The sequence below is a fragment of the Anastrepha obliqua genome, chromosome 2, assembly GCF_027943255.1.
Source record: "Anastrepha obliqua isolate idAnaObli1 chromosome 2, idAnaObli1_1.0, whole genome shotgun sequence".
Taxonomy (NCBI): Eukaryota; Metazoa; Arthropoda; class Insecta; order Diptera; family Tephritidae; genus Anastrepha; species Anastrepha obliqua.
Window position 1 is genome coordinate 67,515,454 of NC_072893.1, and position 24,540 is coordinate 67,539,993.

Consider the following 24,540-nt stretch of genomic DNA (forward strand, 5'->3'; position numbering starts at 1 on the left):
AGGTGAGATTGGCCTTGCGGTTAGATTCATAATAATCTGAGCCCCTTACTTCTCAGTTCCTCTGCTTTTGCGAGCCTAAATTCACTGCCTGCAGCTTTTTAGCCACTTCTGCGGAAATTGCAGGTTTGGGTATTAGTCAACTGCTGACTTTCATCATCAGCACAAAGGAGTTACCACAGCCGTAAATTTTCCGTTCGGTTAAACGCCCTTTTTCTCTCTCAATGCAAAAACAACGGACGAATTCTGGGCTCGCTCTCAACCTTTGCACAACCATATTACCTAATCTAACCTCAGGCCGGCGCCCTAGCCGAATAGTCATCCACTACTACCATTCGGAAATGCGTAAGTTCGAATCTCTGTGCATGAAACAGCAAAATTATAGACAAATATTTTTCTAATAGCGGTCACCACTCAGCAGTCAATGGCAAACCTAGCAATAGCAAAAGTGCCAGCTTTCCTCTCCATTCTCCAGTCGTATTATATTTGATGGCATTTCCGATCATTTTCTTTTAGTACTCTTCCCATCTTTATGAAGCTCTTTTGGTATACCCCTGAATTCCGAACTGCAGTATTTGGCTCCCAATATTTTTATACCAAGATTACATGTACTATAATTCTACTTTACTTCTTTAATAACACTTTGTGATTCTATTAATAACATAATCCAATAATTTTTAACTTTCTTGCCTCAAAATGGTGAGAAGTTCAAGTGTTCTAGCTGCAATATTTGCGGCAGTACTGCTTTCCATGAGATGGCACACATTCTATCACAACATTTTTGCAGCTATGTCAACGTCACGCGTTCCGGCCATGATGTTAACAATGCAAAATTGTGGCCAACGTGTTAATCAGCTGGCCAAACGGTTAATCAGCTCTCAGCGAATTTGAAGGAAACAGTTGATCTGCTGACGTAATAAAGGATATTACAGCGGTTTGTTTGCAACAGAACAACCAGGGATAATAGATTACAAGGTTTGGTCTTTCGAAACAAAATTGTAAAAGTAACTTCGGGTACCACGTCATAGGTAGAAGCCGGCATTAGGATGTTCCGATGTTCTTCCAAGCAATCATTGCCAATCAATCTCAGTTTTGTCCTAAAAAAACCGCTGTCCCCACTCCGGTTACCTCAGCAAATCAGCTGAAATATATTATAAAAATTTTCAGATATCAGCAAACCGAGAGTGACGCATTCCAACTTTTTTTAATAGAACGAGATACTGTCACTCTTTTAGCAAATGTAGAGTACCTCCACTTCACTTTCAAATTTCTTTCGAATTCTTTAAATATATTTTTAATACTCAAACTCAAATTATGTAAACCATTTCAATTCACTCTACTCTTCAATTTCAATGACCTAATTCTTTTCATTTCAATTTACTCTACTTTAATGACATAATTCTTTTCAATTTCAATGGCATAAATTCTTTTCCTTTTTTTTTTGAAACCCGAAACATAAGTAAACACATGGCACACACCAAATACATTTTTTTGTCATATGATACCCCACTCCAAAGCAAAGCCATAGCTTACTGTGAAGTAAGTTAACCTAAACAAAATTTAAGTCAACCTAAGCAAAATTTCATTTTATAGTATTTTTAAGTGTTTACAATTTTGTTATTGATTTTTACTTGTAACAATGTTTGATTGTAATCTATATATATAAAAAGAAGTTACATTTCCTTGGTAATCTTATAACTCAAGAACCGCCGAACCGATTGACACAAAAATTGTAGAGTTCTTTTCTATCTTTGAGGAGGTGGTTTGTGTGAAGTTTGATTGAAATCGGTGCAGCCGTTCCTGAGTTATGACATTTTATGTGAGTAATGGTTTCCTCTCATACGAAATGCCTGTATGGGGAAAACAACAACAAATACACAGCCGCTTATGAGCGTTTCTGTTGTACTGTTGTGGTTGTAAGTGTATTATGTTAATATTAATTTTGGACGAAAATATAATAAAAACTGGAGCATTCAAGGAACTGGAAAAACATTTTTAACTTTATTTATTTTAGCATAATTTATTTAGCGTAAACAATGCGACTTATTATCGGGACAATGTTTTAGAAGCTACTTTAGAGCCGTGGATGCTCCAACAGGACTCGGCACTGTCTCATAAAACTCGTGTGAACCAAGAATGGTTAAAAAATCATGTTCCACACTTCATTTCGTCCACACAATGGCTTTCGAATTCGCCAGACGCAAATCCGATGGACTATTCTATCTGGTTCATTTTGGAGATCACGGTGAGGACTTAAAACTATGCCATTATGGATGCGCTGAAAAAAGCGATTATACGAGAATGGGCCAAAATACCTCAATACCTCACATTTGTGCAGCATGCAACTCATTTTTTGACCGTTTGAAGGCTATAGTCAAGGCAAAAGGTGGTCATATCGAGCTAAAGTGAATATATGTTAAAATTGTAATCATTTTTGAACTATTTTGTCTTTGAAATCAATAAAAACTAATTTCACACAAAAAAGTTATGGTGTTTTGAATAGCGCTTATATCCTTTTTGGGTGTTTGGCTGATCTCCTCCTCCTATTTGTCTTGAAATTGTTTCACAAATGGAGGGACCTAGAGGTTTAGGCGACTCCGAAAGGCAGATATATTTTTTTATGAAGAGCTTTTTCATAGCAGAAATACACTCGGAGATTTTTCATTGCCTAGCGAGGGACGACCGCTATTAGAAACAACTTTTTCTTCTTATTGGTCTTTCACCGAGATTGGAACCTACGTTCTCTCCGAATTCCGAATGGTAGTCACGCACCAACTCATTTGGCTACAGCGGCGGAAAAACAAATGATTCTGCATAATATTGAAATTCTCGGAATCAGGAAAATGAGGGGGAATAGAAGCGGCGAGCTTACTACAATGAGCAACAACACTCTTCTATGCAGCGGCCACACGAAAAGAAATGAAAAGGGGGTAGGCTTAACAATATCGAAGTAAATTAAACACTCGCTCCATTCACGGAAACCCATCTAAGAACGTGTCATTATGGCAAACTAGCGCAGTAAAGTGTACCGTTACATAACAGCGATTCAATGCTATGATCCAACTGAAAACGCCGAAGACGCAGTAAAAGATATATTCTACAATACACTGGCACCTACTCTGAGTCAGATACATCAAAACACTAAAGTTGTCCTTATGGGGGGGGAACTCAATGCTAAAATTGGCAAAAACAACACAATTCTGAAGCAGACGATGGGCACGCCCGGTTGCAGTACACATAACAACAATGGTGAGAGGCTAATCGCATATAAATATCCACAAGTATACGTGTACATCTCCACGCCAGAAACCAAATCGACTACATCTGCATGAGCAGCAAATGGAAGAGCTCCTTGATGGACGTGAGGAACAAAGATGGAGAGGATATTGATAGCGACCATATGCTGATAAGAACTAAACTTAATTTAAAAAGAATTGAAAGAGCGTCTTGTAAACGAATGCGCTTGAACATTGGCAAACTACTCAACACCAATATAAAAACTCAATACGACTCTGAACTAAACACAATATTGACTAGTAGCGGTGCTGCTTCCTGGGAGCAGATAACCAACACCGTAAAGCAAGTCGCATTGAATAGTCTTAGATATGAATTTATGAATAAAGAGTAGCCATGGATATCACATAATACCTGGTATACCATCAATGATAGAAACGCATTAAAGATTCACTTGGTTAATAATAATGCAATGACCATAAAATATAGAGAAACAGCAAAAAAGGTAAAGAAGCTAGCCAGGCTTGAAAAAAGAACTCATTATGCAAACCTGGCCACAGCCGCATTATGCAAAAAAAGGGGGAAAAAAGATGATAAAAAATTTAGTTATTTTATAATATTAAAAATGCTTTTTAAATAATCGAAGTTTAATCAATAATCACTGAACTAGTAGTAGGAATTCCTCATTTAACTTACAAAAATCATGGTTAACAATTGATTTAATTCATACATTACACTGTGTGACAAAAAAAAATTAAATATACTTTTATGGAGACCTAGCACAACTTGTGGCTATAGAAAAACTAAAAAAATGGTATAGGAGAAATTTCCAATACACCCCCAAAATCTCATTTTATGGCCATAAAACCGTTTTTCAGTAGGTTGATGTGAAGAATAACTCCTAACTTCGCCAATTTCCATCCGATTTCGAGTTTGCTTTTTTAGTTCGAAAGAACAAAAACAAGCCTTTTTGACAGTGTGTTGACAATTTTTCTGAAATGACAACTGACGAGACTGTAGACGGAAGTATTTGGAATTTTTTTATTTTTTCTCTATTTTTTCTCTATTTTTTCGACTTTGACATAATTTTTACGATATTATCCGATATTGAGGATTTTTTTTAGTACACTACTGTTATAGTAAATTTAATTTTGCGTCGAATGAGCTATATTTGACTGTAATTGAATTAAAATTAATAGAGTTGTGTGGGTTTTAAGATTTTTTCTTTTTTTTTACTACGAGATTTGTTATTCGTTTCGAAGCATGAAAATGATAACAAGTGTCATTATAAACACACAATATTTATTGGAGTATTGTGCAGTGCAGCACTGTACGGTGCGGTACGGTGCAGAACACAACGGAACTGGTTCCAAACTTAAAAATGCATTGGAAACGGCCCTTTGGAGTTTAGTATGGTACGGTACATTTGTCATTCTCTTCATCAGTTTTGAATACTTCTCTGTAAGAAATTCGATCATCATCATTCATCTTAAGTCGTCACCAACTAAATTCTATTGTTTAAATCGAGAAGCGAACGTTTCAGATTGTCTTCCCGATAGAAGTAAATCACGAGAAAGATCCTGAAAATCTGAATTTGATACAATGTGTCGTTCTGAAGACTTAGAACCAGACGGAAAGTACTCTTCATCATCAGGTTTATTGTTATCAGTTTGATCATCATCAGCAATGAGTTGAACTTCCTTCAGTTCCTGCAGTTGAGTCAATTATATCGCCCAAGACTACGGGGTTCTTAACAGTTGCAACATCAGCATACTTTATGTGCTTTCGAGTTTTATAATGATGACCGTTTACGTCCGTTTTACAAAAATAACAATCATCTGGTTTATGATAAGGCTAATGATGCCACATCATCGGAGAATATTGAGAAATTCGACTTTTCTGGCAACGTTTTGATTTATATCTCTTGAATTTCAATGAAACAAACAATAAAACTTTGACGTTTTAATAAGGTTAAATTATAATAACAAACTTCTTTTGTTAATCAATGTACAGTGTGAAGTTTGGTACACTTGGGAGCTTTTTCATATTTCTATTGAAAAAAAAAAATGTGATATAATATGTCAGATATTTTCGTAAGTTCTAACCAGTTCTGTTGTATGCAGTACAGTGTACTCTTATGTATACATATACACTCCAATAAATATTACGTATCTAATATATAATAACGCATCAAAACACGTCCTTATTCCCATTTAGCGTCAGTTATACCTACATACCAAATTAGTAAAAAAAAAAAATAAAATCTTAAAACTCACACAACTCTATTAATTTTAATTCAATTATAGTCAAATATAGCTCATTTGACGCAAAATTAAATTTACTATAACAGTAGTGTACTAAAAAAAATCCTCAATATCGGATAATATCGTAAAAATTATGTCAAAGTCGAAAAAATAGAGAAAAAATAGAGAAAAAAATAAAAAAATTCCAAATACTTCCGTCTACAGTCTCGTCAGTTGTCATTTCAGAAAAATTGTCAACACACTGTCAAAAAGGCTTGTTTTTGTTCTTTCGAACTAAAAAAGCAAATTCGAAATCGGATGGAAATTGGCGAAGTTAGGGGTTATTCTTCACATCAACCTACTGAAAAACGGTTTTATGGCCATAAAATGAGATTTTGGGGGTGTATTGGAAATTTCTCCTATACCATTTTACTTAGTTTTACTATACCTACAAGTTGAACTAGGTCTCCATAAAAGTATAATTTCACTGTCGCACAGTGTTATTCATTTAATATATTAAAGTACATAAAGAAGGAAATAAAAATGTAACGATGTTGTCTGTCACAGCTTTTAAGTTAATTAATAATTGAACTCTCTGTAAGAAAATCTCTATGGAGCCAGGCTGAGTATATGAAACCAGTTAGCATTCTCTAATTTTGACCATTTAGTTTATATACCTATTACTTCAGCGTCGTTTAGCTTCTCTGAATTTAAGTATTTTTGTCCTTCAGTACAGGGCACCTTCCTAAGAAGTGATACATATAGTATCTTCTTCTTCGTTTGAGTTGCATAGTGTGCAAATTTTTACCGCGTTTCCATAGGCTATTGAATTCATTTTTAACAAACCACATCTTGCTTTAAATATTGTTGTGATATCAGCAAGCCGCATATCTTCTCCTAAGTATGATTCTCTTTTTGAGTGATGTAAGTGTCTTGCCAGTCCTTAGGAGTTACATTTTTTTTTTTAAGCTTTAGGCCGAACTCCATACCTAAGTCATTGAGTTGTTTGAGCCAAAACACGTTTTTTTCGTAATATGCACTGTGTAAGTTTGTCGGTGAGTCTACTGCTGTTGTATTCATAGATAGTTTTCCAAATGTACCTGTATTTCATGTGTAGTTCTAGCGAATATAAGTAGCTACCTTCTACGTTAGTTTCTAGAGTTATTGCACAATTCGGGCTGAAGTCAGGTAATTTGAAAATTCATATAATGAAATAACGCTGAAGTTTATTTACTTCTTCAAACAGCGTATAACCCCTGATTTGAGCTGCATATCGTATGGCTCTGCACACAGCTTGAAACAGCTTCCATTTTGCTTTATATGAAATGTATGGTTTAGCTAAGAAATTGTCCATGTACAATGCTAGCTGTTGCTGAATTATTTCTGGCTTGCATATGTTTAGCAAACGACATTTTGGATGTGAGAATGACACCAAAATATTTATATTCTGCTACCCGCCTTTGTACCACCATTTTTCTGTCGTGGTTAGTTGACCACCTTTTCTAAAGACTATCATCTCAGATTTCATTAAATTTACTTCCATGTTCCCCTCAGCGCTATATATTTTTAGTGTTTTAATCATAGATTGCATGATATTAGGGTCATCTGCCAGGAGAACAATATCATCAGCATATAAAAGAAGGCGTACATTTATTCCATCAATCAGTAGACCAACTTTCAAATACTCATGCGGATCATTTAGGTATAATGCGAAGGGTCAAAGGTAATAAAGGACAACCTTGATTCACCCTTGTACAGATTTCGAAGTAATCTGATACTTCCCTTCCTGTCCAAAATGCTTTTCTCATATTCGAATACATATTTTCAATCAGATTTGTTACTTTGTTGGATAATCCAATCTGTCGAAGTTTATAATGTACACAAAGGATGCAAACCTTTTTTTTGTTTTTATTGAACTTTAAATGTACTACAGATGCAAGATTGTATATGATATTCACTGTTGAGTCTTGCAGTCAATAATCGCTGTGTCCATCATGATTTTTAATGACATTTTGTATTCGATTTGGTATAGAATTGATAATCCTACGGTACGTTTCTGTAGGAGTGGAATACCATGGTTTTTTAATTTTTTTTCCATAAATACTTCTTATTTTTGAATGTTTCCTTCCCGATTCGATTCTCTCAAAGGTTTTCAATGGGGCTTAGGTCGGGTGACTAGCTTGGCCAATCCACAACCTTAACTTTATTTTGTAGAAAAAAACATCCACATACTAACAATGAGGCGTGTTTTGGATCATTATCTTGCATAAAAAGCCACCGAATTAGCATATTCTGCTCAACAAATGGTAGCATCACTTTTTGAAGTATGTCTTCGTAAATAAATTTGTTCATTTTTTTGGTTATGAAGTGAAAGGTCTTACTCCATGCCAAGAGAAGCATTCCCAAATCAGTATGTTGCCGTCACCGCCATGCTTAACGGTTTTTTTTTTTTTTTGTGAACCGCAGTGAAATCCCTTGTCTTTTAGGACGTCTGACATTTCGCCCAGCATCATTTCCACATAAATTTATTTTTAGTCTCATCGCTCCAAAGTACCACATTTTCGTCTGGTCCACGCCTCTGGTCCACACCATGGCTTGTGCTCTTGAACAAATTTTTCAATACTGGTGAAAACCCGATTGAATGCTGGAATAATACTGCTGACGAAATAAGAATACTATCAACTAATACATAGGAACAAAAATTAATATAGCCAAAGATGGATGAATGATAAAATTTTGAACTTGATGAATGAGAGAAGGAAACATAAACATTGACGAATATAAACGAAGAAACAAGGAAATCAGAGACAAAATAAGAGACACAAGAAACCAATGGATGGGAAGACAATGTGAGGATATAGAACGATTGGAAAGTTACATGATAGTTTTAACATACACAGAAAACTAAAGGCAACATGTAACCTGAAAAGATACAATGCAATTAATACGTTATACGATACAAACGACAAAGTTATAACAGACGAAAACGAAAAACACAATATTTGGGTACAATATGTCCATGAATTATTCAAAGAAGATTCAAGTGATGAAAATATTAGTATAACCGACTCAACAGATGATCCATTACTTAAAATAACTATGCCTAAAATAAAAAATGCGATAAAATTATAAAAACAAAAAAAAGCAACAGGCTGTGGCGAAATCTCAGCTGATGTTCTCAAACTTATAGATGACAGTGGAATGCCAACCCTAATGAAAGTGTTTAACCACATCGGTTAATAAGTCTTATGAGCCATACGCTAAAAATTTTTCTAAAAATAAAAAATAGTTTAAAAAAACTAAAAAACACGCTTTTATTGCTAATCGAACTAAAAAGTAGAAAATACATTTTAATGACAAAGGGACCTATAATGAAGTAATAGCAAATCGAACGATCAGTCATAGTCAACTACCTGAGAACAGAGTTATAACAAAAATTAAGATACAAATAGAGTAATTCAAATTAGAGTTAAAAGCGTGGTTCACTTTCATAACATTCTGTACATAGGTATATTAGTTGCCAATAGAATGATTGTAATATTTACTATATCAAGCATCCCACGCTTTTAACTCTAATTTGAATTACTCTATTTGTATCTTAATTTTTGTTATAATTCTGTTCTGAGGTAGTTGACTATGACTGATCGTTCGATTTGCTACTACTTCATTATAGGTCCCTTTGTCATTAAAATTTATTTTCTACTTTTTAGTTCGATTAGCAATAAAACCGTGTTTTTTAGTTTTTTTTAACTATTTTTTATTCTTAATTTCTCCCGATCTAAAGCATACAAAAGGAATGTAATGATGCAATTTTGTTTTAAGTCTAATTATTTAACAGTCTAACAAATGTAAAAAAAAATTATTTTCAGTAGTTACTTTAAAAGTTATTCACGAAAAACCAAAAAAATGCCCTGAACAAAAAGTGTAAATACGTTATATTAGGACACTTATTTTGCTCTTCTTTTCTGCGAATACTTAACTGTAAAGTACCGTTTATTTTATTTTGTGGTTCTACTTTTCATTCTTCTTAAAATTTATAGCATTTTGTCTTTTGTGTACGATCGGAAAAATGTCGCTCCGCAAAGAAATCTCTACTGATTTGAGAAAATTAGTTGTTGAGTACAGAAGTAATAAGACATCCTTTGGTTAAATAGCTGATTTATTGCATTTAAGCAAGTCTACGGTACAAACTGTTTGTAAAAACTTTGAAACAACCAATTCTCTGGAGATTAAGCCGCGTAGTGGCCGGTCCAAGAAGCTCAACCGGAGAGATGTATTCTTTATTCGCAAAGCAGTGAATTAGAATCCGAAAATACATGCTACTGATTTGGCCCAGGAGGTAGCCGAGAGGTATCAAATTGTTGTCCACCCTTAATAATGAAGGTAACATCTGCAGAACTCCTCGCAAGAAGCCCCTTATAAGCGAGAAAAACTGAAAGCTTCGTATGGAGTTTGCAAAAAAGTACCTTATAAGGGAATAGAATTTTGGAAACTAGTTTTATTCACTGATAAGTCCAAATACAACATATTTCGATACGACGGCAAAGCCAAAGTTTGGAGAAAACCAAACACTGTCATGGATCCTAGGAATCTGATTCCGACTGTAAAGCATGGTGGTGGCAGTGTCATGGTTTGGGAGCAGTTGCAGCCACAGGAGCTGGAAACCTCGTTTTCATTGAAGGAAATATGGATCGCTTCTAATACAAGCACATTTTGGAACAAAACCTGATGCCATCCGTGGACAAACGAGACCTAGGCTCGAGCTGGATCTTCCAGCAAGATAATGACCTGAAGCATTCTGAAGGACTAGCTGCTGTATTACATTTTATAATAAGTAATAAGAGGACAAAACGTTCCTGGACACACGCTTTTTTCTGTAAAATGAATCCCTATTTAATAATATTTGACAAAAATTTTATTAGAATTATGTTTACAGACCTGTTTTCTTTCCCGGCATCCATTTCATTTAGTTTTTATTTTGCTGTTTCTCCTTACATTCGTAATAATAATTATCGATAACACAGAAAACACAGGGTTGTATGCCAAAAAATATCGTTATTATCTAGGATTATTTTATAATCTCAGATTTTGGAAGACAAATTTTGTATGGGAAATCGCGCTTTTTAATTACAGATTTCGAGTTAAGCGCGAAAAAGTAGATCATTTACTTATGTATATGTGAACGTATTATAAGACACATTTAGTAGAAACGGTAGATGTTGGGGTTAAATACGCATAAAAGACGGATTTCATTAGAAATAAAGATTTTTCATTTTACAACCAAATTCACCTTACTTTTTGCCCACAGGTAAAAAAAGAAAATATTAATCCTGGCAATCCTAATAAGGATAATGGAAAACTTTTATCAAATTATTGCATTGTCATCGGTCCTTGATAGGTGTGCAAAATTTCAAGTCGATCAGATTTTTAGAAGCCAGTGAAAATTAAGCTCAAAGATTCCGTTACATACATACATACATACATACATACATACAACCCGAGCTAATAAAAGTGTGTTAATAATATAATTCATAATCATTCATGCGAGGCCGCTATGGGAACAACACAAATTGACTTTAAGAAAGAATTTGGGACCAGAGAAACAATATTTAGCCTTCAAATGTTTACACAAAAATCACAGGACGTCAATCAAGATATCTGCAAATGTTTCATAGACTACGAGAAAGCCGCTTATTTCGGACACATAACAAGGGGTGACAAACACGATCTATTAAAACTGCTGATACAAGGAAAAATTGAAGGACAAAGAGGAATTGGTAAGAAGAAAATGACGTGGTTATACAACATCAAGGAGTGGACAAGTCTCAAAACAATAGGCGAACTAACAATGGCAGCGAGAAACATACGCAAATATGTATATAATATGACCTGGCAACCGTAGGGCTAAGATCAAAATAACGTTTGTATGTAATCGCGAACAGCCAGCATGGATACGCCGATTAAGAAGAAGTTAAATTGCAAGAGTTGTCCGCAAAGTGCCTATTTTAGTGGCCACGCAAAATTACACTTTATGACAATAACCGAATCTGTGCAACCAGTAACCCAACTTAGTGTAACGGGTCTTTTCAATTCACAACGAAGCAGTAAATTTGTGAAAAGCGCAATTTCTATAATAAAAGAATAAATAATAGGCGCTTTGGCGCCTATTTATGGAGTGCGTCTTGAGGTTGTTCCACAAATGGAGGGACCTACAGTTTTAAGTCGACTTCGAACGGCTCATTTTTGTATGAGGAGCTTCTTCATAACAGAAATACACTCGGAGATTTGTCATTGCCTGCCGAGGGGCGACCGCTATTAGAAAACTTTTTCTATAATTTTGGTGTTTTATGCACGGAGTTTCGAACCTACGCATTTACGGATGGCAGTCACGCACCCACCCATTCTTCTGCGGCGGCCGAATGTAGTTTTAATTATTCCAAGCGGCACAAGGAAATCGGTAAATAAAGGCAGCGGAATTATTTTAACACATTGACGCCCGAGAACGAGATTTCCCGTTTTCATTACACTCGTTGGTGACCGGGAACGATATTCCTCCCAAAGTAATTTGCAAGTTTAAAATCTGCGGTCATATAGTAAATTTCAGCAATACATTAGCGGGCGGCAATGTGTCAATGGTCAGATGTCTACATACATACATACCACTTCAACGACTACAAATGGTAAAATCTTTCTGTTAACAATTAAATAAATACCTTGAATTGATTTTTTTTAGAAATTATTTTCTTTATTTTTTATAAGTTAGTTTCGTTAATGAAAATTTTCTAATCACAAATATAAAAATTCAGACATTTGTTACCTCCTTTTTACCAAAAAAAAGAGTGATAAATTTAATTTATCTTAAATATTGAGGTGAATCAGCTGTTACCAAGTAAAATATTTGAAGCAAATTTTTGTCTAAATTTCCAATACGAAACCAAAAAAGAACTAATGTTGTTGCTGTATACACAAGTTTATTTTCCTGTAAACACAGCAATGTTATGGCGAATAGCTGACCCTTAAGAAGGAAGTTTGTGCTACCGCATGAATTCATATTATAAGAGGAATAATATGAGGGCTTAGCAGTGCGCGCGTTCGGCATGTTTTAAGAAAATATAAAACAAATATAACACCAACACTGCACAACACTGCGTCGCGTTTGAATCATACCGATGGTGATGGGAAGAACTTTAGAGTACTATTCAGACTTAAAAATAACTTGTATTTATCGAAAACTAATAATTCTCAATTAACGCACATAAAAGGGCAAAACAATATTAAAAATAAAAAATAATGATTACAAAATGATTGTAAGGCGATTATGCGTGTTCATTTGAGGTGATTGTTTTGCTGTTGTTACTGTGTTCGGATCACAGTCTTAGTCTAATCGTCACCAGCGGTACGTTTCACCTTTCGCTGCTTTGGGCTTTGGCCTTGCTTTGGGCTGCTCTGTTTACCTGGCTTTGGAGAGGTCTTTGAGGTTTTTGATTTTGGCGGTGATTGTTCTGTGAAAGCAATGAATATATTAGATATTTTAAAACTCAAAGCAGTAACAAACTCTATATAACTTACGCAGCACTCGCAATGTTTCTTGTGGCAGCCATTCATATTCGATGTTGCTGTTATTAGAGGTGCCAGTTTCGATTGTCTTTTTAGCAGCAGCACGCTTCCTCTTACCAGATGAGCCTAAGAGGTATTGTTGGCCGATAACCAGCAACAGTACAACAATACCAGCCAGCAGGACATACAAGAAGAAAGTTTCACCATCCAAGCCTTCATCTATTTCGGAAATCATGACGGTTTCATTGAAAACGGCTTCACTGAATTGGGCACCTGCGGCATCACGATAATTCAAAGCAATATTCAAACCGAATGGTCGACCAGCGAATGTGTCTGATGGCATGAACGAATACGAAACTGTGGCTTCTAAACCAGGTTGCACTTCACGATTGTATGCAACAGCTGAGAAGTTCTGTATGTGGTAGTTGAAATCCATGGGATAACGGAATGAAGCCTCGACAGTTTCAATGACAAAATCAGTTTTGCCTTTGTTTGTGAAACCAATTAAGAATTCAACGGGTTTGCCACCAGGTAAATCCAATTGTTGTCCAGCTGTATACAAAGGTTTTGTAAAAAGCAAATAGGTGTCAGCATAAGGGGAAGTGGTCGTTGTAGAATCAGAGTCTTCTTCAGTTTCGGCGTCTTCGCCGGTAACGGCACCATCTTCACCCTCCACATCTACGAGGTCGTCCTCTGCTGAACCATCAGCATATGCAGCGAATTTGTGTTCTGAGGAAACAAAAATGATTACATGAATGTCGTATAGTTTGAAAAGTTGTGTATTTTCCAAATCACTTTTTACGCTAGGATGTCGTCACACAAAACACTAATTATAAAAAAGCTAATTTAAAACAAAACAGTTGAGCCGTGATTTCATTGCCAAACCTTGCAATGCATGTCGTCTAGCAATCATCTGCTGCCACGTCGATGGCTTCCCCCACTGCCCAATGCCCGACGAATACATATTCAATTTTCACGATTTTTGAATTATACTTACGCGCATTGAAAGTGCAAATCAGTGCTGGCAGCACCAGCAACAGGATTATTAAGTTGAGTTTCATATTTATGCGTTTTTTCCTAGCAAAACTCGAGTCGAAAGTTCTCACCAGAAAAGATGCGGCAAACACGGCTAGTTAATACGTTTGACAGAAAGAAAATGTTTAGCTGCGAAACAATGAACCAAACGAACAACGACGATCAACACACGAAAAACATCGGCCAGCTTTCACTTGTCAAAATGAAAAAGTCTACGGAGCTGTTACGTGGAGCGCAATTTTCACAAAAGTCTACACGAAATTATGACACTGGAGAATTGTTTGGAAACTTTCCGAAAATAGTAATACCATATTTTTATTTATTTGACTGACATTGTAGTTACCCTTCAAGGCGCCTACGATTAGCTGAGCAATTATCTGACTTCTAGGGCAGAGAAAAATGTACATACAATCAAAACATATTTAAAAAGGGTGATTGAATTTGAGAGTGCTCTCGTAAGACACAGGCTTACAAGATGTGTACAACAATACACTCGGAAGTTTGCCTTTGCCTGCGGAGGGGCGACCGCTCTTAGAAACAACTTTTTATCGCTTAGTGTTTCCGAATGTTTTTAAAATAGCTACCCTCCCTTGTAGTCACGCGAACCCATTCGGCTACGGCGATATAAATTAGAGACGTATTTCTTATTCTGTATGGGAGACTTAGCCAATATAATTAAATTATTACTTTGGAGAATCTCTATTTGCTCTATATTGAACTAGAGGCATAGTCGGTTTTTCCAAAAAAAAATGTGTGAGCTTGTTCCCAATAGACTCACATTAGGTCTCATATATTCCCTATTTCTCCGCTCGCTATATTTATGCCCGATTAACTTAACGAAAAATTTGCATGCGAAAGCAACAACAAAGTTATCGAGTAATATTCGCCGCTAACGAGTATGGTACACGTACAAACGCATTTCATTTAAGACAAATACTATATATTTCCGCATCATTTATACCAGTTGCTTCATCTATTTGCCACTTGCTAACGCTTGGCGAAAAGAAGAGGCCCATTTTAACTTTTTGACGGCTGAAAGAAAACAAAACGAGTAAGCGTCCAAGTTATAAATTTTATAAAAGATGAGGCAGCTATTGCTCCTGTATTAAAATATATTAACTATGCAAAATATATTTATCAAAATTTTGACACATTAAAATTTTTAATTTTTCTCCATTATTCGTTTTTTAACGTTTTGTGACAATATTACTAAAACATATGTGTTAAGCAGTTTTTAACAGCACTGTCAACAAAACTGAAATTTAAGCCGAAATATCCAATTAGTTAAATTGGTTTTATTTGGTGAATTCGGCGATCATGCATTTTGTATATTAAATATAACTTTTTAGAAATATATTCATGGTGCTGCATTTACTAAATGCGCATTAATTAACATACAGAATCATAAGTTTGTTCTTCTGTAAATGATGTATTTGTTCTAACAGGTGAATTACAATTTTACAGTCATGCTTGGGAGGCTTTGAAAGCAATGGGATGCATAACATTTTAAGCCATATGTGGTGGTGACCAGGACGCTTCTCCTTTATGAATATTAAAAATCAAATTCACACTGAATTCAATTTGAGTAAAGCTGATCTTATTTATGGTAAAGTTATATGTGTCTATAGTTCCCTATTTTGAGAAAATAAGAATTTTCCGGAGCTTGGTTATTGTTGGGTAAGAAAGGCAGATTTTCATTTACATGAGGCGATTTTCTTATCTACTCAAGATCACCCGTGGAGTTGCTTACTAAGAAAACTATTACCTTTTTTTACATATTTGGAGGGCTTATGTTTTTTGGTATTGCTTATTTCAGATTTTTAACTTACGTTTTTGAAGTGAAACTTCTAGGGCGTCGATGGACGAGCGTTAATGGAGAGTAAAATTTCAAGGCCATCCAACGTTTTGGACATTTTCGTTCCGCAAGAGAGAAAAAAGATACAACGTAGAGGAAAAGGAGAGAAAGGGCTGTACCTAATATATATCTTAGATACACTTTAGGCTATTTTCCTGAGTTTTTCCTTGTGGTTGCTAATTTCTAGTGAGAAATAACACTGCCTACTTTTTTGCGCTTTTTTGTTGTTGCAAACTTGTAGAAAATATATTTTTGGTGCCTACTTTTTGGCGTTATATTTCTTTGGTGCCTACTGTTTGGGCGTTTTTTGGTCCCAATTTTTTTGGCGTTTTTTTTTTGTGCCTACTTCTTGGCGCTTATTTCCGTTTCCTGGCTAGTGCTCGTGCGTACTATAAAATGCTATCCATTCCGGCGTTGGATTTATTGGTATTGCCTTGTGGTAATTTGTGCCGTTGCTGCGGTCCTGGAATCGCTGCGTTTGTGTGGGTGATAAACGCTCGGAGTAGTGCGCGTTGTTGTCACGGTTTTTATTCGGCGTTTGGCTACACCGGTCGACCCTTCTCCGTTTTTTGTAAATTTTGTCGATTTGTATTCTCTGTAAATGTTGTGAATTTATTTAGATATATATCCTTTCTCTCTCTCTCTCTCTCTCTCTCATTTTCTCTCTTCTCTCTACCTTGAAGTTTCACTTCTGTTATGCGTACTACGCTACACGCAGTTTTTTCAATAAAGGACTTGTTTTTCGTATGCAATAATGCTTTATTTTGTTGCAATAATTAGTACTGTTATATTTTGGTTATTGTTTCTGAACAATAATAATTTAACGGACACTAATATATTTACACGATTTTATTTATCAACCATTGTGGTTCTGAAGTGACAACACTGACTGTGAATAGTCCCAATAACTAATAATTTAACCAGAGCATGGCTGCGGTTGTTTAAGCTTTACCAGTGCTGCCAAATTTATTGATTCGTCAAAATTTAACGAAAGTTAACGACACCTATTTCTTTTGCTTCCGGCTGTCAATTTGTGCGGTTGATACACGTGAATTTTTCGTGAGAAATTTACGATTTTTACAAATAAACATGGATAAACCAGTTGTTTGGGCTCGTGTGATGAAAGTTTTGGGACGTACCGGTTCTCAGGGTCAGTGTACACAAGTGAAAGTAGAATTCATTGGTGAACAGAACCGTCAAATCATCCGCAACGTCAAGGGACCCGTCCGTGAAGGTGATATTCTGACCCTACTCGAATCTGAACGTGAGGCGAGAAGACTTCGCTAATCAAACAAAGATCGTGTTGAAAATGAGTTGGTTATTCTCTTCTAACTGGTGAGTATTTCAAAAGGAAAATCTATCGGGCTTTGTTAAAATATTTCGATTTTCAATTTCAGATACGTGCTTGTCAGATGTAATTCTATACGTGGGGTATTAATTACAAAGAAGTAAAACAATGAATAAACAAATCGTTTGAGTAGAAAAAAGTTGTTTAATTTCTTCAAGTAGTTTAGAATATTGGAACAATATATTTTAAATTTCGTTCTGTTTACATGGTTTGGACCAGCCAAATACATACATATACAAGTATTTTCGTATAAAAATAAAAACAAATCAATTTAACGCATGTGTTTTCAGGATTTAACGGTGGTGCATGCTTAAGCTGGACTACGCTTTTAGCATGGTCTCTTTGGACGCAAACATTTGCAATAGCTTAGGCCTGTAAGTAAGTAATCTTCGAAGTCTTCGGATGGCTCTAAAGCTACTTTATATTCCTCTAGAGCCAGTAAATCGACCGGGTCTAATTGATGGCTCAAATATTTAAATTTTACACTCAGCGCATGTAAGTATTTAAACAAATCGTCGACCAGCTCAATGAAAAATGCTATGGGTTTGTGAAATGTGTCACCCAATATAAATGGTGTTTCCATTGTCATGTCTAAACATTTGTGTAGTGAATTGAATACAAGGCACTTCTGCCGCAGTTTTCTTAGAGAATCTGAAATGCGACAACTAAACAAATAAATTAGAAACAAGTTTTCAACAGACGCAAACATTAACTCACTTGGAAGAGCGCAAATTACGAAGCTTGTCGGCGTATTCTCTTAGTAATATATTCTCAGTTGGTCCAGAATACACTTCCGGGTGTTTACAACAGCCATTGGAGCTAATTAATATAATGTAACGTTGAGATAGAACCCACAGGCGATTTACGAGGTCTTTCTGGAATACCATTTCACGCTTTGTGAGCGAGAAGGTTTCACGGAACATTTCTTCCAACTTTAGAAGTTGTTGCAAAGTTTCCTCTTCCTTCTGATAGTGTGCACGTACACGAACGTCAAGATCTTCACTCGTTGCACTCATCTTAAGATGTATATGTAACTGATAGGAGTTCGATAAAAAATTATTACAATATATTTTACATTCAAATATATGCCCAAAAAATTATTTGTTGATTTTTTAAGAGGTTTTAAGGTTATGAGTGCTGCCACACTTGTGCCAAATATTTTTTTTATTTCACAACAAAAAAAAAAGTATGATAAAAGTGCTACCATATCGATCAACACTACGGATGAGATAATAAAGAAGGATGCTTTGTCCGCGAACGTCTCCACAGCTGTTTAGATGAGGCTAATTTTTGTTTTAATTGAATGCAACAGTAGGCCTTTTAACAAAGTGGGTCGCCAGCCAACTTTAAGTAATTAAACTTTTTGTTCGAGCAACTCTTGTTTTTTTATATATTGTACTATGTGTTTGTCCATTTTGAAAGTGAAATTGTAGCGAATACTCCGATTAGGATTGTTATTATAATCAATAATATTAAGTCATGGAAATGCTAAAAGCATTATACCAAGTATTATTTTTTCGCGTTTTAACGCCATTTCAGCAGATTTGATAACGTTATTTAACAGTTTTTTTTTTAGATGATGTATACCAGCGTCTTGTGGAACAACATCAAGACGCACACCACAAATAGGAGGAGGAGCTCGGCCAAACATCCAAAAAGGGTGTACGCGCCAATTATATATATATATATATATACCAGCGTCTTTCGAGAGTTTTAAGCCACTTTTCTGCTCGCTATGCTTGGGCTCTTCTCGCTTGACTAAAAGTTTGCATGTGAGAGAAAAAATAAAGCTATCAGCATGATTCGTCGTGTTCACACATCTTACAATTGTTAGTTTTTAGCTCTCAGTCAATAACAATATCGAGAGGAACGAGAACACAAAGGGCGTTGACAGAGCAAGAGCATCATAATAAATATTTCCCTACATAAATCATAGATAATAAGATGTGAAACTCTTTCATTTTGAGAGAGAGCGCGCCCATGAGGACGTTTCAAAACTTGGCAGCACTCGCACATTATGGGATTTTGAACAGCTGATGGGCGAAATGGCAGGCTGCCAGAAGAAACGCGCCAAAAATAACTGACGAAAACAGTTCCTGTTTGCTTAATGGAGAAATGACGTGTTGAAATGTTTATAATTATTTGTCTGAAAATTAATTCAATTGAAATGTAATAATTTGAATTGAAGTGAGGTTGTAGAATCTAGAGCTCGTTATATCCTGTTCGACTTCTACTAGTCTAGTCTTATTTATGTACATAATGTAATTTTATTGAAAACTGTGTGTTGGTTTATGTAAATTTGTATATACGTAAATATTCTATGGTTGAAAAGAGTAGGTAAGGGAATTGAATTTTAGTTTGAGATATTTTACAAAAATTAAAGGTAATCTGCTTTAACATATTCTGTTCGTTGTTTGATAATTTTTTTTTTTGTTACCCACTTTCTGTGTTATATTATAACTTATGTTTTTCGTGTTAATTACTTTATTATTATTAAATTACTTTTGTATTTCAGTTTTAAATAATTTCATTTACATATAAATTTTTAAATTTTTTGCTTATTTATGTATATATTTCATACGGATTGTGCTTATTTTTAGTATATGTAGGTGTTTACGAGTGATATAAGGCTATTGGGCAACCGCACACTAAATACTAACCTCAATGGTGGTGTGGAAACTAAAAATTCCAGACCTTTGGTTCAAAAATACCCAATTCAGGATTCTACTGGTGTGGCAATATTGGAAAATGTTATAAAAAATGCACATTTTTCAGCGCTCTCACGAGAAAAAGAGTTTCACATCTAGTCATCTATGATCTATGATATAAATGCCATCATACTAATGGTGACCACACTCATCGACGGTACCGTAGTCCCAGTCTGTTGCCCGTGAGATACACTAAATTGAGCAAAACTTGAGCCCATAGAAAACAACTGCATTCATATTTACACAAACCATCGGTTTGTGTATGTTTGTGTTTGGTTGTATCTACACAATGTTGCCATTGATATTTTTGCATTCACAATTTTACACACATCCGCATTATCAGTCACAATTTTTCATTGTATAATAAGCCAAAGTCAAAAACCAACAAATGCAAATAGTTAATTTATCTACAATTAACATTTTTCAATATTGTTTTTAAGTTATTTTAATAAAAATTAATTTTTTCCCAAATTTATTTTGTAAAAGATTTTGAAATGTACTGTTTGGCAACACTGTGTGGTGGGAAAGCAATCAGCTGACACGATTCTACGGAAATTTTCAGTGAAAAACATGTTATGTTGCATGTATTTATTTCTGTTTGTTTAAAATGTTCAAAACAAACCTTAAATATTACGAATATGTTCAAGTTAATTGCATTTGTTGACAAAATTATTTATGCATTCATGTTTTTTGGTACGCAAGCAAGTACAGCTTATTTTGCCAATCTTCATGACCTCATCATAGCTCTTTGTTGGATCTAATATAGCTTTATATTCGTCGATGGCATTAGCATCTCCTATATCAAGCAACTGTGCCCAACGTTTCAGTTTGCACAATATATCACTGAAATAATCAAATGCATCATCAATTAACTGGCGGTAATACGATAATGGTTTAATTTTATAGTCCCCTGTAATAAAAGGGCTTTCGACCGTCATATCCAATTGAGCACATAATAGGTTCAACTTCTGAATGGCGAATTTTAATGCATCTAATGACGAAGCCAAGCGGCAACTAAAAGATAAATCACATACATATATTTAGTACTCTTGCATTGATAAATCGTAAAGTACTTAGAACAGTTTATTGCATTCAACTTTTCTTGGAATTTGCACTTGGTTTCATTTTCTGCTGGTAGAGAAACAATCTCCGGGTAGAGTTTAACGCAGCCATGATATCTGGAATTGAATAAATAATAGAAACAAGCCTTTGGCTGACTAATTAAAAAGAGCAAAATTTTTTGACGTGATAACGTCTTATAATTCGATTTAACAGGCTGCACGCACGAAAAAATGTGTCGTTACCTTGCTCATTAGTGTTACCTTGCTCATTTGTCGTTACCTTGCCCATTTGTCGTTACCTTGCTCATTGCATTGAATGAACTGCAAGCGAAAGCGCGGAACGAACAAAGCAAACGAACGGCAACGTTCGACATCTTGCTCTCTCCTACTTAAGTGAGCGTATATGTGTATGTATATGCGCATATGTACATATATAAATTCACTTATTTGTATTTGCATATGCCTTCTTATTGATTATTATTAATTTGATTCACTTGAAGAATTTAAAATAAAACCAAGTTTGTTAATAATACCTGTTGTTTTAATGTTATTATTATTTTTTGACGTGATAACGTCTTATAATTCTATGTAGCCGGCTGCACGCAGCAAATAATGCGTCGTTACCTTGTTTGAACAGCATGTTATGTTATGTTATGATATGTTATGTTATGTTATGTTATGTTATGTTATGTTATGTTATGTTATGTTATGTTATGTTATGTTATGTTATGTTATGTTATGTTATGTTATGTTATGTTATGTTATGTTATGTTATGTTATGTTATGTTATGTTATGTTATGTTATGTTATGTTATGTTATGTTATGTTATGTTATGTTATGTTATGTTATGTTATGTTATGTTATGTTATGTTATGTTATGTTATGTTATGTTATGTTATGTTATGTTAAAGTATATTATGTTATGTTAATGTTACATCATTCTCTATATCCATACAAAATATCTATCAAACAAATAAAATTAAAATTTTCTTTTGAAAAATGCAACCATTCAATCAGTATTTTCTTATGACGTTATCACGTTAAACTATCGTCAGTAAAGACTTTACAGACAACCTCTTTTTTTATATATTCATAATCTTGAATGTATTTACATCACAGGTATCATTATGCAGAAGGGCAGATTTATTTTATTTCATAAATGCGCTTGCCATTACCTGCCGATCGGCGACCGTTATTCGAATTATTTGTTTTAATGTTTCTAGTCCGCAGCGAGCTTCGAAATCGGACCCACCTAAACACGAACAAGCTCACTCGTCTACGGTGGCCGCAAGTGTCATATGCATACATACATCTTATTAAAGCTATTGGTGCTCACTCGCACCAACCTAAACGTACGCCCGTACGCCCATATCAGCTGACACGATGAAACAACGATCTACGGAACGGAACAGTGGTGAGAATTCATTTACATGGCACTCTCATTAGTTTCATCGTGTCAGCTGATACAGGCGTACGTTTACGTTGGTGAGTGTGAGCACCATAATTCAGAGACTTACTGCGTTAATAGCAAGAATCTTTGCGACAGCCTCCATTCTTCATCTATTAATTTTCGTTGCGAAAGCATTTCAATATTTAATTGGTTTATATGCTTGCGAATTTGCTCCTCAATCAATAATAATTGTTTGGAAACATAGTTTTCAAGTCTATAATCGCATTTTGTATATAAAGTTTTGCAGTGATCAAAATTCGGTAACACCTGCTTCAACTTGTTTGACTCGCGTTTAGGATATAGCCAACAATGTTTTTTGTTTTGTAGCTTTACTTTTTGTTCGATATATGGCTCTGGGAAGCACCAACAGTCAAGTTTATCACACTCAGGCGCTTGAGAATTAAATTTTTTTCCTTCGCTGCATGCCATTATTAGTGGATTATAGTGGCGCAAAATACATATATGTAGTTTCATTTATTTTTTCTAAATTTTGATGTAGAATTTATATTTGTAAATCAAAGTGTATTAATAAAAATTTCACCAGAACTGCCATGTACGCTTAAGCAAAGTATATTGATAAAGTCTGACAGTCTCGAATTATGCACTCTTTGTTTCAAACAAAAAAAATTTATAATAAAATTTTTATTCGACGCTCTCTGAAAATTAACTGAGTCGAAAAACTGTTTAAACAAAATGAACTTCTTTTTTTTCAACGCAAAAATGTGTGTGTTTTGTGCATTCAAGTTATGTACATATATAAAGTAAATTAAGGCTTAACTGCCAATCCGTAATTCAAAAGCGAGAATATGCATACAAAATTTGTCTCCCGAAATCCGAGATTATTAAATAATAAATCAGATTGTAAGTATACTTTTTGCTGTATAGCCCTGTATTTTCTGTATTATCTATAATTATTATGACAAATGTAAGGAGAAACGTAAACACAAAAACTAAATCAAATGGATGACGGCAAAGAAAGTGGTTTCTAGACATAATTCTAATAAATTTTTTGTTAGATATTATTAATTATGCATTCATATTACAGAGAAAAGTATGTGTCCATAGACGCTTTGGCCTATGGGATAAACGCTAAAAAAACACTTTTTTCATGAATTTATTGTAGCGAAACGGTTCAAGTCAGTTTATTAAAAGTTATTGCATATTATAAAGTAACATTTCAAAAATATTTGATAAAATTTTCATGTAAAAATATTGCAAAATGAGCGAATGAGAGCACATTTACGTAGACGTCTTTTCAAAAATATATTTTGCAGTAGTCAGCATATCTCAGCGTAGAATCATCTGAAATCAAAAAAATTGAATAATTTAGTTAAAGTATGAGTTAAACTTCACCCCAACGTTTATTTTGACGATTTATTTTCATTTTCAGCCATTTGGTAGTCGTTTGAAGTAAAAAGTGATTTTTGACGAAAAAATGCCGCCATTTTGTAGATGTAAAACCACCTTAATATAAAAAAAATAGCGAAAAAAAACGTTGGGGGGAGGTTTTTTATATGTGAAATATGTGTGCAAAATTTCAAAAGGATCGGTTGAGTAGTTTTCAAATGCCAATGACTACGCACTTTAAAAAAAAGGTTCGAGAAAACCGCGTTTAAAGTTTTAAGTTATGAAAACGTCAAGAAAATACTTTTTTCTCTCTACTTACACGGAGTCGTCGATTCCAGCACCATAGAGTATGTTTCCACTAGCTTTGTCATTGTCTTCAGCATCTTTTTTAGCAAGTCTACGAGCTATCCTGCCCTCCTTAGTCTGTTGGTGGCATTTTTGGTCAGATCTTTCGATGCGAGTTTGGTCCACTCTTCTCGCATATTCGTGAGCGCTTGGCCCAATGCTAATCCCCATGTCATACATAAACTGCAGCAAAGCACCTGTGCCTTCATTAAAGGTGCATGCAGCTACCAGAGCTGCCAGTTGAACGATGCTTGTACTGCCAGAGAGTTTTTTCGGAGCAATCCTCCATATAAACTGATTTAAACTCTCGTTAGTGTTTTGAGTAAAACCACCCAGGCATCTCTCTAAAAGTTCGTCTT

At 34.8% G+C, this 24,540-nt stretch overlaps 4 protein-coding genes across 4 annotated transcripts; 1 reads left to right on the top strand and 3 right to left on the bottom strand.

Moving 5' to 3' along the window:
- Window positions 1–12,672: 12,672 nt before the first annotated feature.
- Window positions 12,673–14,261, bottom strand: LOC129238802 (translocon-associated protein subunit alpha). The gene is made up of 3 exons (XM_054873994.1): window positions 14,029–14,261; window positions 13,044–13,760; window positions 12,673–12,976 (listed from the first exon to the last, which is right to left on the bottom strand). Exons 1-3 carry the CDS (start codon window positions 14,090–14,092, stop codon window positions 12,855–12,857), a joined length of 903 nt encoding a protein of 300 aa, XP_054729969.1. The 5' UTR covers window positions 14,093–14,261; the 3' UTR covers window positions 12,673–12,854.
- Window positions 14,262–16,923: 2,662 nt separating this feature from the next.
- Window positions 16,924–17,408, top strand: LOC129239138 (40S ribosomal protein S28). The gene is made up of 2 exons (XM_054874455.1): window positions 16,924–17,256; window positions 17,319–17,408. Exon 1 carries the CDS (start codon window positions 17,011–17,013, stop codon window positions 17,206–17,208), a length of 198 nt encoding a protein of 65 aa, XP_054730430.1. The 5' UTR covers window positions 16,924–17,010; the 3' UTR covers window positions 17,209–17,256; window positions 17,319–17,408.
- Window positions 17,409–17,427: 19 nt separating this feature from the next.
- LOC129239137 (uncharacterized) lies at window positions 17,428–18,418 on the bottom strand. Its single transcript, XM_054874454.1, has 2 exons — window positions 17,987–18,418; window positions 17,428–17,934 (listed from the first exon to the last, which is right to left on the bottom strand). The coding sequence occupies exons 1-2, from the start codon at window positions 18,283–18,285 to the stop codon at window positions 17,598–17,600; spliced, it is 636 nt and encodes a 211-aa protein (XP_054730429.1). The 5' UTR covers window positions 18,286–18,418; the 3' UTR covers window positions 17,428–17,597.
- Window positions 18,419–20,541: 2,123 nt separating this feature from the next.
- Window positions 20,542–23,092, bottom strand: LOC129238505 (uncharacterized). The gene is made up of 3 exons (XM_054873546.1): window positions 22,557–23,092; window positions 21,051–21,155; window positions 20,542–20,991 (listed from the first exon to the last, which is right to left on the bottom strand). The coding sequence occupies exons 1-3, from the start codon at window positions 22,961–22,963 to the stop codon at window positions 20,625–20,627; spliced, it is 879 nt and encodes a 292-aa protein (XP_054729521.1). The 5' UTR covers window positions 22,964–23,092; the 3' UTR covers window positions 20,542–20,624.
- Between the last annotated feature and the right edge of the window lie 1,448 nt (window positions 23,093–24,540).

What these genes read in the sequence shown, in the direction of transcription:
- LOC129238802 (XM_054873994.1), bottom strand. Translation starts at nt 14,092, where the DNA reads ATGAAACTCAACTTAATAATCCTGTTGCTGGTGCTGCCAGCACTGATT. An exon ending in GATTTGCACTTTCAATGCGC is followed by an intron (nt 13,761 to 14,028) that starts GTAAGTATAATT and finishes TTGTTTCCTCAG; the next exon opens with AACACAAATTCGCTGCATAT. An exon ending in AGAAACATTGCGAGTGCTGC is followed by an intron (nt 12,977 to 13,043) that starts GTAAGTTATATA and finishes TTGCTTTCACAG; the next exon opens with AACAATCACCGCCAAAATCA.
- LOC129239138 (XM_054874455.1), top strand. Translation starts at nt 17,011, where the DNA reads ATGGATAAACCAGTTGTTTGGGCTCGTGTGATGAAAGTTTTGGGACGT.
- LOC129239137 (XM_054874454.1), bottom strand. Translation starts at nt 18,285, where the DNA reads ATGAGTGCAACGAGTGAAGATCTTGACGTTCGTGTACGTGCACACTAT. An exon ending in CGTAATTTGCGCTCTTCCAA is followed by an intron (nt 17,935 to 17,986) that starts GTGAGTTAATGT and finishes TTATTTGTTTAG; the next exon opens with TTGTCGCATTTCAGATTCTC.
- LOC129238505 (XM_054873546.1), bottom strand. Translation starts at nt 22,963, where the DNA reads ATGAAACTACATATATGTATTTTGCGCCACTATAATCCACTAATAATG. An exon ending in AGATTCTTGCTATTAACGCA is followed by an intron (nt 21,156 to 22,556) that starts GTAAGTCTCTGA and finishes ATTCAATTCCAG; the next exon opens with ATATCATGGCTGCGTTAAAC. An exon ending in AATGCAATAAACTGTTCTAA is followed by an intron (nt 20,992 to 21,050) that starts GTACTTTACGAT and finishes TTTATCTTTTAG; the next exon opens with TTGCCGCTTGGCTTCGTCAT.